The following is a 19385-nucleotide window of genomic DNA, read 5'->3' on the forward strand; positions in this document are numbered from 1 at the left end:
AGGGAGTTCGACCTCTTCCAGTTCTTCTGGATCTTCCCCTCCATCCGGTAGGTTTGGCATCCTGGACAGGGCGTCCGCGTTGGTATTGGAGCGTCCTGCCCGGTATTTGATCGTGAACTCATAATTGGACAGGAGGGCCATCCATCTCTGCTCCAGGGCACCCAGTCTTGCAGTGTCCAGGTGTGTCAACGGGTTGTTGTCCGTGTACACTGTGAACCTGGAAGAGGCAAGGTAATGCTTAAAACGTTCGGTTACCGCCCACACCACTGCCAGGAACTCTAGCTTGAACGAGCTGTAATTCTCAGGGTTTCTTTCCGTGGGTCGCAGTTTTCGGCTGGCGTAAGCAATTACCCGTTCTCTCCCCTGCTGGATCTGGGACAGCATGGCTCCTAGCCCGATGTTGCTTGCGTCCGTGTGGAGGATAAAGGGCTGGCTGTAATCAGGGTACGCCAGGATTTCATCCCCCGTGAGGGCCATCTTCAGCTGGCGGAATGATTCCTCTTCCAGCTCTTCCCATCTGAAGGGTGGCTTCTGGTTTTTGGCCTTCCTGGACTGGCCTATCAGGAGGTCCTGCATAGGAGCTGCCTTCTTGGTAAAACCGGGAATGAATCTTCGGTAGTAGCCTACCAACCCGAGGAACTGCCGCACTTCCTTTATGCAGGATGGTCTTGGCCAGTCCTTAATCACGGTGATCTTGTCAGGGTCGGGGGCTGCTCCGTCAGCACTCACCACGTGTCCCAGGTACTGTACCTTTGGCTTCAGTAGATGACACTTTGAGGGTTTTACCTTTAGGCCATAGTTTGCCAGGGCTTCAAACACTTCTGCCAGGTGTTCCAGATGGTCCTCATAGGTCTTGGAATAGACGATGACATCGTCCAGGTATAATAGGACCGTCTCGAAGTTCCAGTGTCCCAGACAGCATTCCATCAACCGTTGGAAGGTTCCTGGTGCGTTGCAGAGCCCGAACGGCATACAGTTAAATTCGCTGAGTCCCATCGGGGTGGTGAATGCGGTCTTCTCCCGGTCCGCCTCTGCTATAGGAACCTGCCAGTACCCGCTAGTGAGATCCAAAGTAGAGAAGAAGTTAGCAGATTTTAATGCAGCTAAGGACTCTTCTATCCTTGGTAACGGGTACGCATCTTTGTGTGTGATACGGTTGACCTTCCTGTAGTCTACACACATTCTCATGGTGTTGTCTTTCTTTTTCACTAAGACTAGTGGAGCTGCCCAGGGGCTACAGCTGTCCCTAATTACCCAAGCCTCCTTCATGTCTTTTAACATCCCCTTGGCGTGCTGATAGTGTGCAGGGGGTACGGGTCGGTATCTCTCCTTTATGGGAGGATGGTCTCCCGTGGGGATGTGATGTTCTACCCCCTTTACTCGCCCAAAGTCTAGCGGGTGTTTGCTAAACACTCTCTCGTACTCTTGAACCACCCGGTAGACTCCCTGTTTTTGGTGTGAAGGAGTGGAGTCAGTACCCAAATGCAGTTGCTGGCACCAGTCCCCCATTTGTTTCTTAGAGCCGTTACCTTCCTCTGGTTGAGATGGAGGCAAGGGTTCCACGGCCTGTACGGAGTTCTGGTTTATGGTAAACAATTTGGCTAGCGTGGCATACCGGAGCAGGTGTACTTCTCTCTCCCCGATGTTTATGATGCGGACTGGTACCCTCCCATGGCGTACATCGACCACCCCCCGCGCTGTCAAAATGGTGGGCCTACTGTCTGAGTAGATGGGTTCCACCATTGCTTGGTAGTCTCTACCTCTCAGACCAATAGCTGCCCGGCACCAAATCATCATCTCGCTCTTCGGGGGCATGGCAATAGGGAACGGGTCACACATTCTCACGCTACCTATCTCACCACCAGATAATTCCACTTGTTGCCACTTCATCAGTGCCCGGATCTCCTTTTGGAGCACACGCTGCTGGCTGCAACTGGCGTTCTTGGCAACCTGTTGCAAAATAAGAATCACCTCTGCAAGACAGTTTTCAATTACATTAGTACCTAGGGTTATTTTTGGGTGACTCTCGCGACGGTCAATGTCCACAATGATCAGTCCTTGTGCCGGCAGTTCAACTTTACCGACCTTGATGGTCACCTCTTTAAATCCTATCTGCGGCACGGGCTGACCATTGCTGGCGATAATGCTCAGGTCGTCATCTGGGTAGCGGGTTATGTCCGAGTCATTCCAGTACCACTTGAAGAGCACGTAGGGGATGGTAGTCACCTGTGACCCAGTGTCTAGTAGGGCACTCATAGGAATGCCATCCAGTACCACAGGCAAGACCGGACGTCCCCCTACGTATTTGTCACGCCAGTTCGATGGGCCTGATGATCTTAGGCCTGGGGGTTGGCCCTCTACCACAGGTTGTGCCCGTTTAAATGACAGTACCTTGCCATGTGTCCGGGTTGATTGCAGCGGCGGCAGATGGGTCGTCCGTCCTCGTTGTATCTGTCGCTGGGTCTTCCTCTGGCCGGTGGGGTCTTACTCTGTCGGTGCCACGGGACGTCCTCCGGTCCAGATGCCAGCTGGATCTTTCCTGGAGAAGAGACCTGTAAAGACTGCACGGTTCTGGTTAGCGCGGCTACGCTTTTGGTTAGCTCTTGGACCTGATGGTGCAGGTCAGTAGCCGGGTTGGTATCCAAAGCTTGCGCACCAGCTCCCACAGCCTCCGTAGACAAGGGCACCGCCTCCTGAGGATAGGTAATAGCAGGGCGCCGGTGGGTTACAGCGCCACCCGGTGCCGGTTCTCGGAGCACTCGGATGGCTCTGTCCTTGAACTTCGCAAAGTCTAGGTCAGGGTTCTGCAGGGCCATAGCACGTAACTGGGTTCGGTGGGCGTTGGACAGCAGACCCTCTATGAATTGCTCGGTCAACAGTTCGTCCTCATTCCTCACGCTGTCAGGGTCTGCCTGTTTAATGGCTCTCAGGGCCTCTTGTAAGTTTAGAGCATAGTCCCTTATACTTTCATGTGCCCGCTGTTTGCACCCGTAAAATCTGAGTTTTATTTCAGCTGAGGTGCGGGTGTCAAATGTGTCTTTCAGACGGGCTAGTATCTCTCTGACAGTCCTCTTCTTCCCAGATGGCCAGGACTTTACCTCCCTTTAGGCTGCCCCAATTAACTGGGCCACCAAGATGCTTACTTTTTGCTCTTCCGTGAGGGGGTATACCTGGAAGAGGCTGTCCAGTCTTTCCCTAAAGTTACTTAGGGTATGTGACTCCCCTGAGTACTGGGGTAGCCAGGTTGCCCCCGGGATATAGGGCATGGTGAACGGCATGACCGCAGCAGCGGTTGCGCTGGCGGTGGCTGTGGCGGTGGAGCTTCCCTCTGTATCCGACATCCTCCTTCCCCCCTAGTGGACCATGGCCTACCTTGCGATGATCTTCCTCCGTAGGCGGCGGCTCCGCAGTCGATCGTCGGGGTTGAGGACCTTGCGTCGCGCTCCTGTGACGTCAGCGACGCTCCCTCTCCCTTCCAGGACCTTACGCAGCATCAGTGCGTGGGGCGGAGCTTCGGATCTCGCGCGCTTTCGGCGTCCACGCCCTTCGACGTCCACGCGCGCTTTCAGGGTCCCGAAGATGGCGTCCGATGGCGGGAAGCGGCTGCGGATGGCGGGAAGACGGCAGAAGATGGCGGGAAACGACCCAAGATGGCGTCCGATGGCGGGAAACGACTCCGGCTGGCGGGAAAACTTCACCATAGTAAGTATCTCAGTCTCTGAAGGCGGGCAGTACCCGGTGGTAGCAGGCTGGTTTGAATCCTGCCGACTACGCCAAAGTTGACTCGCCCCCTGGGCCTGTGTTGTGCGTGCACGTGTGTGCGGGGAATACCCGGAGCCGGATCGCTGGGGGTTGTAGTCTCCGTGGCGATGACCCGGTCCGTGCCCAGGGTGGTTAATTCAGTGGCAGTCTTATTAGTATGATAATGGTCCGACTACGCCACCCGTGGATTGCGGTCAGTGGGGACCACCGCTGCATGGCAGACCGCTGAGGCCGGTGTTGTGTGTGCAGCTAAGAATGGGATTACTCCCCACGGGGGAAGTATAGCCTCAGGGCAGTTGGTGTGGATGATGGGAGTGATGGTGCACGAGCGCAGCAGGAACAACTCAGAGTCCGTGCAGTGCAGTTCAGGGTCTTTACTGGTGTTATAAAGCAGACCCTCCCGGGAGTACTGGTTAGCAGTAGAGGCCTGGTCAGTCTGTGAGCAAGCAGGATCTCCCCTGGCCGGGTGGAGTTGTAGGCCTCCCCGTCTATCTGCACTCTTCCTGGCAACATTGCTGTATGCGGGTAGAAGTAGCCCACGTCACTGAGTGTACCGTGTGGTGCTCACCCGTATGGCCGGTGACTTGGGGCCTTCTGTTAGCTTCCGCTCCACGATGGCGGTGCTGGTCCCTTGCTTGTGACCGTGCCTCCGGGCTTCTATGGCCAGAGGACCTGGAATCCCCTGCCGGTTGGATTCTGCTGCTGGACCTGAATGTCCCCACAGCCTCGGACTCCGTGTCCGGTCTTAGTGTCTTCAGCCAGGGCGAGCTATCTGGCTTCCAGCCCCTGGCACTCACTCCTGCTCCTACAGAGCTCCTGCTGTAACTTTCCCTCTCCAGGCTCTGACTCTCCTAATCCCGCCCCAGACCCAGTTTATAAGGGCAGATTCCTCCCCTCCCAGGTCTGGGCGGGCGGTGTTGCATGCTTAGGGCTCCTGACCAGAGAAACCTCCCACTTGCTCTCAGACGTAATATTCCTATTACTGTGGCAACCAGACCCCTGGGGTGCCACAGATACACTGCTGATAGTCCTACTGAATAGACTGTTAGAATTTGTATTATGGCAAGAAAAAAGCAGCTAAGTAAAAAAAAATGAGTGGCCATCATTACTTTAAGAAATGAAGGTCAGTCAGTGCGAAAAATTGGGAAACTTTGAAAGTGTCCCCAAGTGCAGTTGCAAAAACCATGAAGCGCTACAAAGAAATTGGCTCACATGAGGACCGCCCCAGGAAAGGAAGACCAAGAGTCACCTCTGCATCTGAGGATAAGTTTATCCGAGTCACCAGCCTCAGAAATCGCAGGTTAACAGCAGCTCAGATTAGAGACCAGGTCAATGCCACACAGAGTTCTAGCAGCAGACACATCTCTTCAACAACTGTTAAGAGGAGACTTTGTGCAGCAGGCCTTCATGGTAAAATAGCTGCTAGGAAACCACTGCTAAGGACAGGCAACAAGCAGAAGAGACTTGTTTGGACTAAAGAACACAAGGAATGGACATTAGACCAGTGGAAATCTGTGCTTTGGTCTGATGAGTCCAAATTTGAGATCTTTGGTTCCAACCACCGTGTCTTTGTGCGATGCAGAAAAGGTGAACGGATGGACTCTACATGCCTGGTTCCCACCGTGAAGCATGGAGGAGGAGGTGTGATGGTGTGGGGGTGCTTTGCTGGTGACACTGTTGGGGATTTATTCAAAATTGAAGGCATACTGAACCATCATGGCTTCCACAGCATCTTTCAGCGGCATGCTATTCCATCTGGTTTGCGTTTAGTTGGACCATCATTTATTTTTCAACAGGACAATGACCCCAAACACACCTCCAGGCTGTGTAAGGGCTATTTGACCAAGAAGGAGAGTGATGGGGTGCTATGCCAGATGACCTGGCCTCCACAGTCTCCAGACCTGAACCCAATCGAGATGGTTTGGGGTGAGCTGGACCGCAGAGTGAAGGCAAAAGGGCCAACAAGTGCTAAGCATCTCTGGGAACTCCTTCAAGATTGTTGGAAGACCATTTCCGGTGACTACCTCTTGAAGCTCATCAAGAGAATGCCAAGAGTGTGCAAAGCAGTCATCAAAGCAAAAGGTGGTTACTTTGAAGAACCTAGAATATAAGACATATTTTCAGTTGCTTCACACTTTTTTGTTAAGTATATAATTCCACATGTGTTAATTCATAGTTTTGATGCCTTCAGTTTGAATGTACAATTTTCATAGTCATGAAAATACAGAAAAATCTTTAAATGAGAAGGTGTGTCCAAACTTTTGGTCTGTACTGTATATTAGATTTTTTTTTTTTACAGCGATTCAAAGTTGAGCTTTTTTTTTTTTTTTTTTTTTTCAGTTTTATTTATTTTTCTTGTTTTTTTTTAGATATTTTTAATTTTCATTTATTTTACTCACTCTGCCCCACATAACATTGTAAAATATTTTTTGGGGGGAATTTTAACATGTTAATGAAAAATTTTTATTGATGATTTCCCCTGCCACTGGAGCAGGAGAAATTCAGTCTCATGAATGCATAGCAGAATGACTGGGTCTCCTACGATCCAGCAGCTCCTGCTCCCTCCCCACATCCAGCGATCACATGACTGCTGATCCGGAGGAGAAAGGGCTTACAGTGCTTCCAATAACAGAATACACATAGCTGTTCAGCATTGTGTATATAGTGCTCAGGAAGACAGATATTGTAGTAAACCATCTCAGCCTTCACTGTCAGGAGTCCGTCTGTGTCTGACTACTGGCTCCCTTATCTTGTGCAAGCAGCTTACTCTGCATTGACATTTTAACATCAGTGCAGAGTAAAGTGTGGAAAGCCTGGGTATTTAAAGTCTATGGGCAGTCCAGAAGTAGTTAACATTAAACTTTGTTTTTTTGTTTACTTTTTTTATCAGTCTTCCTTAGAGACTTGAACCTGTGATCACTTGATTGCTTGTACAATACCATACACATTAACACTAATATTGTAATTTTTCTGACCTCCGATGAAGCCCCCAACCTCCGTCTGACAGCTTAGATGGCGCAGTCACTATTCACTACTGCATCCAAACAGTTAATCTGCTGAGATTAGAGCGAGCTCATGAGCCTGCTCCTTACATACAGCCAACAACCGGATCTTTATCACATGTTTTTTTTACTGTCCATCAGTCGTATAAGTTTCTGTTGACAATGTACAGAATTTAACAGGAAAACTTTTTTAAGTCTCTGTATGAAATATTGGAGTTCTGAGAGGAATCCTTTTTCTGGAATCACAGCTACTGATCCCTGCCAGGACTGATATGGATGTTGCAATTTAGGTTATTATACTTACTTTATTGGTTCTGTGGGGTCCAGTCTTTTAGCTTTTTGTTCTGTAGTGAGCTGCTCCCATTTAAAGTGCAAACTCCAGTCAAAACCTGATAAAAAAAAAAAATATGTATATGTAAATAAATATAGAAAATGTAGGAATTTATTTTTTTTCCGTCAAAAACAGCGCCACTCTGTTTAATTGGCTGTATCTGGTACTGCAGGCTATATATATATAAATATATATATATATATATATACAGTACAGACCAAAAGTTTGGACACACCTTCTCATTTAAAGATTTTTCTGTATTTTCATTACTATGAAAATTGTACATTAACTCTGAAGGCATCAAAACTATGAATTACCACATGTGGAATTATATACTTAACAAAAAAGTATGAAACAACTGAAAATATGTCTTATATTCTAGGTTCTTCAAAGTAGCCACCTTTTGCTTTGATGACTGCTTTGCACACTCTTCGCATTCTCTTGATGAGCTTCAAGAGGTAGTCACCGGAAATGGTTTTCACTTCACAGGTGTGCCCTGTCAGGTTTAATAAGTGGGATTTCTTGCCTTATAAATGGGGTTGGGACCATCAGTTGTGTTGTGCAGAAGTCAGGTGGATACACAGCTGATAGTCCTATTGAATAGACTGTTAGAATTTGTATTATGGCAAGAAAAAGCAGCTAAGTAAAGAAAAATGAGTGGCCATCATTGCTTTAAGAAATGAAGGTCAGTCAGTCCGAAAAATTGGGAAAACTTTGAAAGTGTCCCCAAGTGCAGTTGCAAAAACCATCAAGCGCTACAAAGAAACTGTCTCACATGAGGACCGCCCCAGGAAAGGAAGACCAAGAGTCACCTCTGCTTCTGAGGATAAGTTTATCCGAGTCACCAGCCTCAGAAATCGCAGGTTAACAGCAGCTCAGATTAGAGACCAGGTCAATGCCACACAGAGTTCTAGCAGCAGACACATCTCTTCAACAACTGTTAAGAGGAGACTTTGTGCAGCAGGCCTTCATGGTAAAATAGCTGCTAGGAAACCACTGCTAAGGACAGGCAACAAGCAGAAGAGACAAGTTTGGGCTAAAGAACACAAGGAATGGATATTAGACCAGTGGAAATCTGTGCTTTGGTCTGATGAGTCCAAATTTGAGATCTTTGGTTCCAACCACCGTGTCTTTGTGCGACGCAGAAAAGATGAACGGATGGACTCTACATGCCTGGTTCCCACCGTGAAGCATGGAGGAGGAGGTGTGATGGTGTGGGGGTGTTTTGCTGGTCAAACTGTTGGGGATTTATTCAAAATTGAAGGCATTTTGATCCAGCATGGCTACCACAGCATCTTGAAGCGGCATGCTATTCCATCCGGTTTGGTTTAGTTGGACCATCATTTATTTTTCAACAGGAGAATGACCCCAAACCCACCTCCAGGCTGTGTAAGGGCTATTTGACCAAGAAGGAGAGTGATGGGGTGCTACGCCAGATGACCTGGCCTCCACAGTCACCAGACCTGAACCCAATCGAGATGGTTTGGGGTGAGCTGGACCGCAGAATGACGGCAAAAGGGCCAACAAGTGCTAAGCATCTCTGGGAACTCCTTCAAGATTGTTGGAAGACCATTTCCGGTGACTACCTCTTGAAGCTCATCAAGAGAATGCCAAGAGTGTGTGTAGCACCCCGAGGACTCGGCTGCTACAGGGGTAGTGCACCTCGAGCCAGAGGTGTGGTATTCCACTCCCGGGTAAGGATGGAGTGTGGGACTGAGCTCAGCTAGCTGCATGCACTACACTCATCCCATTTCCGGGGGACAGATCAATGGTACTCCCACTAGGTGAATGTGCAGGTACGACAGTGTCTGTCCCTGGCTGGAGTGGGAGGGGGGGTGGAACATCCCAGTAGTGTAGGGGCAGATAGGGGAGGGGCTCTGGGCATAGAGATAGGAGCCCATTGGGTGCTAGTCACCTGGGCTCACACATAGAGGGAGTATATATGGTGGGCACCATCTTAGGACAGGGTCAGTCAGTCAGTCTGAGGAGAAGCAGAGCAGAGGAGCTCAGCCAGGAGGGCTGACAGGGAGCTGTGGCTCCGGCTGGGCCCAGCTCCAGGGCCAAGCCTGCAGTGGAGAGAGAGGAGGAAGAAAGGCCCAGAGACGCAGAGCCAGAGGGAACCCTGAGATCCCACAAGTTACCGGGTGAAGGGTTGGCGGAAACGGGTACCGGAACCCAAACTGGTGGAGGCTAATGATCCTCAGCCAGGAACCGGAGGTCGTGGTCAAGTTTTGCCACGACCCTCACCATATCCACCAGGAAGGCACACCACGAGTAGGGTCAGGAAAGCCAGAGAAGGTTTAACCACCAAGAGGCCCGAGGGAGCCGGACAAAGGTGGATCCCTGGTGGGGACGGCCAGCAGAAAGAGAGAGAGGGGAGCTCAGGACCACGCTCCGGAACTGCCTGGGGGTTAGCCGAGTCCCGCACCTGGTGAACGCAGTACGGCTCGGGTGGTCACTCCCGGCCGAAGTGACTGAAGTACCATCTGTGAGTAAAAACCCTGAAACTGCACCATACGTTTCTGACTCTCCTTGCTGCACCATCACAACCTCCATCATCTACACCTGCTGCCCTGAGGCCATACCCCTCCCGTTGGGGGTTATACCATGCCCGCTGCACCATCCTTCCACCGGCCTCAGCGGTCTGCCCTGCAGCGGCAGCTCCAAAGCTGCATTCAACGGGTGGCGTAGTCATCCAACATCTACTGCTAATAGACTCGCCACTTAGTTTGACTCCCTGGGCACGGACCGGGTCACCGCCACGAGACTACTACCCCCATCTGATCCGGCTCCGGGTAAGCCCCCGTGCGCGCGATGCCGCACGACACAGAAGGCCCAGGGGCGCGTCAACTTTGGCGTAGTCGGCAGGATCATGTGCCCGCCACCACCGGGTACTGCGTGCCTGAAGAAAAGTTTATCTGTACCGTAAGAAGAAGTCTCCCGCCGGTTCCGGAGGGTCCCCGCCATCGGACGCCATCTCGGATCGTTTCCCGCCGTTTGCCCGCCATCTGCAGTCTTTTCCCGCCATCCACAGAGTTTCCCGCCATTGGGAGACGGTTCCCGCCATCTGAGAAGATTTCCCGCCCTGGCAGAGCGGACGCCATTATGGGCGTGCCAGAGGGTGGCAAGAGACTACCTCCCATCGTGGGCCTGGTCCCAGAAGAGCGCCAAAAGCAAAGACCGCCCCCACCAGCAGAGACTGCAATGATAGAGATGTCCATCAGCGTGGGGGGACTGCCCCTGGAACTGACAATCACCAAGTTGCCCCGGGACCACCCTCAGTGTGGGCGGATCAAGAACAAAAGAGTGAGGATGGGTGCAGCCTGGAGGAGTCTGGAGAGTTCGCACCCGGAGATGGAGGGAGAGTCAGGCAGCACCGACCCTGTGGTCAGGAGCCTGCTGCAGGCCGCCACCCCAGAAGGCCTGGTGGAGATTCTGGCACAGCTCCCCAAAGATCGGGAGCATGCACGGACCGCGCTGGAGGGCCTGGCTCGGAAGATGGCCCGAGTACAGCGAGAAGTACTAGCTGAGTGGAGCAGAGAGATGGCCCTGCAGGCTGGAACCCGCCAGCAAAGGACACCACCCGCAACGAGGAGCACGCCTGCCCCTGAAGCCGGTGCGGAAGGGATGAAGGCCGGAGACGACGCCGTGGAAGGAGCTGAAGAGACGGAGGCAGGTAAAGGGGACGTTACTACCCCAAGCCCAGCAACCGCAAGCCTGCCCCAGCTCCCCGTCGCAGAGCCCGAAATCCCACCGACCGTGCCCGTTGCTGCACCGCCACCGCTCCAGACTAGGCCTCAAGCAGGAGCCGCGGCCAAGCCCCCTGTGACGTCACGCGCCTCAACCCCGAGCGCGGCCAAGCAGGAGACGCCACTGGCCTGGTCGCAAGGCCTGGTGAATCCGGGCGCCGCTGCCATCACCGCGCCCTCAACCCTCAAAGTCCTGCCCTTGGGTGAAGACCTGTTCGCCCAGCATGCTTGCCCAGATGGGCAGCCCTTTGAGTGGCCACCGGAGTACTACCATCCCCGACTCCGGAAGGAAAGGCCCCTGTGTGAGCCCCTGATCCCGGCTCCGGCACCCGCCAAGATCACCCCACTCCCGTTGGAGGAGGCGCAGTTCGCATGGGACCCCACTGGAGAAAACCTCATCGGCTTCACCCAAGAGACCCGGGCGGCCGCAGCCGAGCGTGCGGAGTGCTGCCGGCAACAACTGGAGGTCTTCGACAGGGAGCGGCGAGAGAGGCGGGTCCGCGAGGAGCGGCTGCAAGTTCAGAGTGCGGAGCAGAAAAGCCGGACCCGGCGAGACCGCCGTGCGGCCCACGGTCCCCGCGCCACCGGGACCGTAATCAAGTTCCAACTTGAGCACGGTTGGGGCTTTATCCGGGATCACCGAACCCCCGGCGACGTCTTTGTCACCCGCAGGGATGTCGAGTCTCATCTGCCGGAGGGACATCGCGGACGTGACCTTTACCTGGGTGACGAGGTCACTTTCACCCGGCACCAGTGTGCCAAAGAACCGTACGCCCTTCATGTACACCGGTTGACGGAGGAAGAGCTGCGGTATGAGGAGAATCAAGAGGACCCGGACGGGTTTGAAGATTACCCTCAGGAAGGAGCAGGAGGATGCCGTTACTGAAGTACGGTAAAGTGGAGCTGTACATAGTTACCCGTAGGGTACTTGTTATGCTGCTAGAGTAAAGTGAGTTCCCCGTTGGGACAAGTGTGAACTGTTACCTGCGTCCCCTATCCTTAAACAGGCTGAGGACTGTGAGCAGCCATCCCATCTCCCCACAGGCTGAGGACTGTGAGCAGCCATTCCCCTATTCCCACTGACCGAGGACTGAGAGCGGTCGTTCTTTCCCTTTACCTGGCCGAGGACTGAGAGCGGCCATACCCTGTATATAGTTGCGCTTTCTAAAGCGCCCCCTTCCGGTTTTAAAGAAAAACTGTTTTTCTACAAGTGACTGTTGCACTTTACCTGGTCACAAGTTGCACGGTGGCCAGGGATCAAGAATGTTTCTTATGAAAAAGTTTTTATTATGCTAAAAGAGTTAATGATATTTTATAAATGTGTGTGTTCGTAATGTTTTATACTTGTAACGTTAAAAGAGAAAAGTACCTCCCATAAAGGGATGAGTGAAAGTTAATATATCTTATATGTAAGTGCACTTTAAAATTTTTTGTATGTTTGTATGTTTTGCTCTTTTACAGCCCGAGGACGTGCTGTGGCTTACCAGGGGGGAATGTAGCACCCCGAGGACTCGGCTGCTACAGGGGTAGTGCACCTCGAGCCAGAGGTGTGGTATTCCACTCCCGGGTAAGGATGGAGTGTGGGACTGAGCTCAGCTAGCTGCATGCACTACACTCATCCCATTTCCGGGGGACAGATCAATGGTACTCCCACTAGGTGAATGTGCAGGTACGACAGTGTCTGTCCCTGGCTGGAGTGGGAGGGGGGGTGGAACATCCCAGTAGTGTAGGGGCAGATAGGGGAGGGGCTCTGGGCATAGAGATAGGAGCCCATTGGGTGCTAGTCACCTGGGCTCACACATAGAGGGAGTATATATGGTGGGCACCATCTTAGGACAGGGTCAGTCAGTCAGTCTGAGGAGAAGCAGAGCAGAGGAGCTCAGCCAGGAGGGCTGACAGGGAGCTGTGGCTCCGGCTGGGCCCAGCTCCAGGGCCAAGCCTGCAGTGGAGAGAGAGGAGGAAGAAAGGCCCAGAGACGCAGAGCCAGAGGGAACCCTGAGATCCCACAAGTTACCGGGTGAAGGGTTGGCGGAAACGGGTACCGGAACCCAAACTGGTGGAGGCTAATGATCCTCAGCCAGGAACCGGAGGTCGTGGTCAAGTTTTGCCATGACCCTCACCATATCCACCAGGAAGGCACACCACGAGTAGGGTCAGGAAAGCCAGAGAAGGTTTAACCACCAAGAGGCCCGAGGGAGCCGGACAAAGGTGGATCCCTGGTGGGGACGGCCAGCAGAAAGAGAGAGAGGGGAGCTCAGGACCACGCTCTGGAACTGCCTGGGGGTTAGCCGAGTCCCGCACCTGGTGAACGCAGTACGGCTCGGGTGGTCACTCCCGGCCGAAGTGACTGAAGTACCATCTGTGAGTAAAAACCCTGAAACTGCACCATACGTTTCTGACTCTCCTTGCTGCACCATCACAACCTCCATCATCTACACCTGCTGCCCTGAGGCCATACCCCTCCCGTTGGGGGTTATACCATGCCCGCTGCACCATCCTTCCACCGGCCTCAGCGGTCTGCCCTGCAGCGGCAGCTCCAAAGCTGCATTCAACGGGTGGCGTAGTCATCCAACATCTACTGCTAATAGACTCGCCACTTAGTTTGACTCCCTGGGCACGGACCGGGTCACCGCCACGAGACTACTACCCCCATCTGATCCGGCTCCGGGTAAGCCCCCGTGCGCGCGATGCCGCACGACACAGAAGGCCCAGGGGCGCGTCATGTGCAAAGCAGTCATCAAAGCAAAAGGTGGCTACTTTGAAGAACCTAGAATATAAGACATATTTTCAGTTGTTTCACACTTTTTTGTTAAGTATATAATTCCACATGTGTTAATTCATAGTTTTGATGCCTTCAGTGTGAATGTACAATTTTCAAAGTCATGAAAATACAGAAAAATCTTTAAATGAGAAGGTGTGTCCAAACTTTTGGTCTGTACTGTATATATATATATATATATATATATATATATATATATATATGTAAATAGAGATGACCTTACAGAGTAATTATGTAGAGCAGTCTACAGACACGCCCCAGAGGATCCAATGAGCCTCGCCCCTGCATAAAGACCAGTAAAACTACAACCAAATAAAAAGTCTCATATCTCTAGGACTGTATGGCGAATGCATAAAAAAGAAAAAAGCAGAATACTCAGTTCTGGTCTGGGGTCTCCATTAAGTTTTAGGAACTGGTTTATGGTATGCTGAATTTTAGGGACTTGGTATAAGGTCTGAATTAAAATAAGGGGCTGGTTTGGTGAGTACAAAAATTTATTGGGTGGTTAAATGGATGAATAATTTTAGAGGTCTGAACTAATTTTAAAGTCTGGTCTGGGGTCTGAATAAATGTATGGATCCGGTTTGGGGTTAATTTTATGTTTTTTGTGTGGTGAGGGCCTGAATTAATATTAGGGGTCTGGTTTGAGGTTTGAATGTGTTCGGGGGTCTGAATGTGTTTTCGTGATAACAAATAATAATAAATCTTGATGTAAATAATTCTAAAAAGTTTGCTAAACATTAACAACTTTACTGTGTGTGCGCAGGGCGACCCTTCACCTGACATGTGACCCAGGTGAGCAGAGCTTGCAAAAAACTGTTGGACTACCCCTGTTCTAACAGATTCCCACCATGTTCATATCAAAGCAATGTCAGTAATAATAACTTGCGCATTTTTGTCTGATCTGATTACTCAACTCGACCCCATTCACCTATGGGAAAAACTAGACTGTAGTACTTGAAAGATGATGTCATATGATGACATCACCTTCTTTCTACAAGTAATGTGAAGGCCCCTTGTATTAGATTTGCAATGATTATTGGGGCGCACTGTCTGCAGCGCTTTTCTCCGCCCTCCCGGTAAGGCAGCTGCATATGTGATTTGGTAAGCACATACGTTTGTGCACGGTTAATATAATAGCATGGAAACCCCGTGGGCATTAATTACAATGCCTTATATCCGTGACTCCACTCTGCTACTAAAGTAAATTGTAATCTGCCGGCAGCTTGTTTTCCACATTAGGCGCAGCTTTCCTGAGTGGGTCTGGATCTGCGGTGGAGAAAACATCTGCTCGGGTGGAAGGTAAGACAGTGCGTCCTGCTCATCTGTAATCCCGACACACTTACTCCATTTAATGCTCCCGAGACCAAGCGCACAGGAGTAAATGAAGCATGTAATGTAGAATAAAATGTAAAAATAACGACTATTCCAGACTATGGGGAGCAACATTTACTAAAAATCTTACGAAAACTGAAGTTATGATGCAGCACCGGACCCTCTGATTTGTTTGGGGGAACTGTGCAGATCACAAAGTCCTTGCTGATCCCAAATAGCACTGATCCATATGGACAGCGCCAGGGAGGAGAAGACGCTGAATGTACAGTGCCCATTGTGCTCAATCTCCTGTCACAAACGGACAGTGATCGCCAATAAAATACCAGAAAAAACATGTACAAGAATATTACTACTATAATACTGCTCCTATGTACAAGAATATTACTACTATAATACTGCTCCTATGTACAAGAATATAACTACTATAATACTGCTCCCTATGTACAAGAATATAACTACTATAATACTGCTCCTATGTACAAGAATATAACTACTATAATACTGCTCCTATGTACAAGAATATATCTACTATAATACTGCTCCTATGTACAAGAATATAAGTACTATAATACTGCCCCCTATGTACAAGAATATAACTACTATAATACTGCTCCTATGTACAAGAATATATCTACTATAATACTGCTCCTATGTACAAGAATATATCTACTATAATACTGCTCCTATGTACAAGAATATAAGTACTATAATACTGCCCCCTATGTACAAGAATATAACTACTATAATACTGCTCCTATGTACAAGAATATAACTACTATAATACTGCTCCCTATGTACAAGAATATAACTACTATAATACTGCCCCTATGTACAAGAATATAACTACTATAATACTGCTACTATGTACAAGAATATAGCTACTATAATACTGCCCCCTATGTACAATAATATAACTACTATAATACTGCTCCTATGTACAAGAATATAACTACTATAATACTGCTCCTATGTACAAGAATATAACTACTATAATACTGCCCCCTATGTACAAGAATATAACTACTATAATACGGCTCCTATGTACAAGAATATAACTACTATAATACTGCTCCTATGTACAAGAATATAACTACTATAATACTGCTCATATGTACAAGAATATAACTACTATAATACTGCTTCTATGTACAAGAATATAACTACTATAATACTGCTCCCTATGTACAAGAATATAACTACTATAATAATGCTCCTATGTAAAAGAATATAACTACTATAATACTCCCCCTATGTACAAGAATATAACTACTATAATACTGCTCCTATGTACAAGAATATATCTACTATAATAATGCTCCTATGTACAAGAATATAACAACTGTAATACTGCCCCCTATGTACAAGAATATAACTACTATAATACTGCTCCTATGTACAAGAATATAACTACTATAATACTGCCCCCTATGTACAAGAAAATAACTACTATAATACTGCCCCTATGTACAAGAATATAACTACTATAATACTGCTCCTATGTACAAGAATATAACTACTATAATACTGCCCTTTATGTACAAGAATATAACTACTATAATACTGCTCCTATGTACAAGAATATAACTACTATAATACTGCTCCTATGTACAAGAATATAACTACTATACTACTGCTCCTATGTACAAGACTATAACTACTATAATACTGCCCCCTATGTACAGGAATATAACTACTATAATACTGCCCCCTATGTACAAGAATATAACTACTATAATACTGCCCCTATGTACAAGAATATAACTACTATAATACTGCTCCTATGTACAAGAATATAACTACTATAATACTGCTCCTATGTACAAGAATATAACTACTATAATACTGCCCCCTATGTACAAGAATATAACTACTATAATACTGCCCCCTATGTACAAGAATATAACTGCTATAATACTGCTCCTATGTACAAGAATACAACTACTATAATACTGCTCCTATGTACAAGAATATAACTACTATAATACTGCTCCTATGTACAAGAATATAACTACTATAATACTGCTCCTATGTACAAGAATATAACTGCTATAATACTGCCTCCTATGTACAAGAATATAACTACTATAATACTGCCCCCTATGTACAAGAATATAACTACTATAATACTGCCCCCTATGTACAAGAATATAACTGCTATAATACTGCTCCTATGTACAAGAATACAACTACTATAATACTGCTCCTATGTACAAGAATATAACTACTATAATACTGCTCCTATGTACAAGAATATAACTGCTATAATACTGCCTCCTATGTACAAGAATATAACTACTATAATACTGCCCCTCATGGAGAAAAAAATTAGCATTTAGAAATTTATGACCTCGTTTCTCACCTCCTCTGAGATCTGAAGATGCAGCAATATATGCAAATGTGTCCAGGTTGATGATGTCGATCACAGGACTGACAACACGAGTCGGCTCCTGTGAGCACATAAATACATATATGGTAAATATCTGCGTCCTCCTCATTTCTTAGTAGTTAACAATTTTTTTTTACATTTTTGGAATTTTTCTCCATAATTTTTCCTCTCAGTAGAGGGATATCTGACCTCTTTCACTCTTTTCAGTAGGGGAGGGAGCCAGTCCTTATTGACTTCACAGTGACTGTCCAGGAAGGTGAGCACTCTGGCCTTCGCAAGCTCCGCTCCTCTCACTCGAGACCGTATCAAACCTGCTTAGACAAAATAAATGTGGTCACTGAGGGGATACATTTAAAGGAAACGTGAAAATATTAATCATTAGAGAAAACGTAGGAGGAAAGGCATTGTTGATAAAGTAAATGCTAGCACTCAGTGCCAGTCTGCTGCCTCTAAAGCCAACATGTTTTTGTCCTGTGTAAGAAAAATCATGGCTTCTAGAGAAGAAAGTTTTCTTTAATCCCTTCATAGAGTTCTGACATGACCACATTTTCTCTATACTGTCCAGCAATCGGAGAACCGGAGAGAATTCAGGAGCGAGGACAGATTACGAAGACAGGTTGGCAAAAAGGAAATGTATTTACTCCAGCGAGTAAAGGGTTGAGGTGGAAGATGTGGATTTGTCCGGTGGCCAGTAGGGGGCAGAACATTTAACATTAAGATAAAAACAGTGCACAATATCATCAAGTTCAGCAGGCAAGTGAAGGATGGTGAATTTCAAAGCCATAATTTAAGTGCAATTTTTCTTTACTATTCCTCCATACCCCTCCCGTCACTCATGGAAATGATCCTCGAGGTTCCGAGAATCTGACATTTAGATCACACATTAGATTGATGCAATCACTACATTTACTAGACAGTAGAGATCCTCAGGGGATGGGCTAAGTTACTTTGAGGATCCTCCCCTGAAGATCTCTTTCTTTTAAAACAATTATCAACTTACCTGTCTGGAAGTGAAAGGGGGGCTGGTTTGTCAGACTTCAGCGGGGTCAAGGAAAAGCCAAACAGCAGGATATTTAGGCAACAACCAAATATCAAACAGCAAAGATGATCCGCCAGCCCCCCTACTTCGATGCATACATTTGGCCCCTGGTGCACGTATAGCACCCTGAGGATTCGGCTGCTACAGGGGTATTGCACCTCAACCCAGAGGTGTGATATTCCACTCCCGGGTAAGGATGGAGTGTGGAACTGAGCTCGGTAGGCTGCATGCACTACACACATCCCATTTCCGAGGAGCAGACCGACGGTACTCCCACTTAGAAATGTGCAGGTACGACCGAGTCTGTTCCTGGCTGGAGTGGGAGGGGGGTGGTACATCCCAAGTAGTGTAGGGGCAGATAGGGGGAGCAGCCTGGGTAAAGATAGGAGCTCATTGGGTGCTGGTCACCTGAGCTCACACATAGAGGGTGTATATAAGGTGGGCACCATCAAAGAACAGGGTCAGTCTGTCAGCCTTTTGCAGAGAGAAGTCAGAGGAGGAAGAGGAGCAGAGCAGTCCCAGAGAGAGAGAGAGGAGAAAGCCAGAAAGACCCAGAGGGGGAAACAGAAAAGGAACTCTCAGAACCCAAAGTCCATCAGCGGGTGAAGAGTTGGCATCAGGGTACCGGAACCCAAGCTGGTGGGGGCAAAAACACACCCTAGCCAGAGACCGGAGGCCGTGGGCAGCGTCTGCCACGGCCACCCACCACATCCACCCCGAAGGCATACCACGTGGAGGGTCAGGGAACCCAAGGCCAAGGGTCTCCCAACAGAAGGCCCGAGGGAGCTGGACCTGGGTGGATCAATAGTGGGGACGGCCAGAGAAAGGACAGAAGGAGAGCTCAGGGTCACGCTCCGGACTCGCTTGGGGGTTGGCTGGATCCAGGACCTGGTGGATGCAGCACGGCTCGGGAGGTCACTTGAAGCTGGAGTGACCGGAACATCAGCAGTGAGTAAATACCCTAAACTGCACAACCCGACTCTGTCTTCATTTTACATCTAC

At 48.8% G+C, this 19385-nt stretch overlaps 1 protein-coding gene across 3 annotated transcripts in view; it reads right to left on the reverse strand.

Annotated features, from left to right (window-relative positions):
- Positions 1-19385, reverse strand: part of GALNT14 (polypeptide N-acetylgalactosaminyltransferase 14) — an 805599-nt gene that overhangs the window by 287856 nt on the left and 498358 nt on the right. For 2 of the 3 annotated variants that reach the window (XM_073671814.1, XM_073671812.1), the window contains exons 6-8: positions 17534-17655; positions 17318-17405; positions 7069-7153 (exon numbers count right to left, since the gene is read on the reverse strand). In XM_073671814.1, the coding sequence (XP_073527915.1) occupies positions 7069-7153; positions 17318-17405; positions 17534-17655 (295 nt within the window). The remainder of the gene's footprint in view (positions 1-7068; positions 7154-17317; positions 17406-17533; positions 17656-19385) is intronic. The other variant, XM_073671813.1, reaches the window with a different exon arrangement.

This window comes from Phyllobates terribilis, unplaced genomic scaffold, assembly GCF_046119375.1.
Source record: "Phyllobates terribilis strain yellow unplaced genomic scaffold, ASM4611937v1 Scaffold_3__8_contigs__length_932513732, whole genome shotgun sequence".
Classification (NCBI taxonomy): Eukaryota; Metazoa; Chordata; class Amphibia; order Anura; family Dendrobatidae; genus Phyllobates; species Phyllobates terribilis.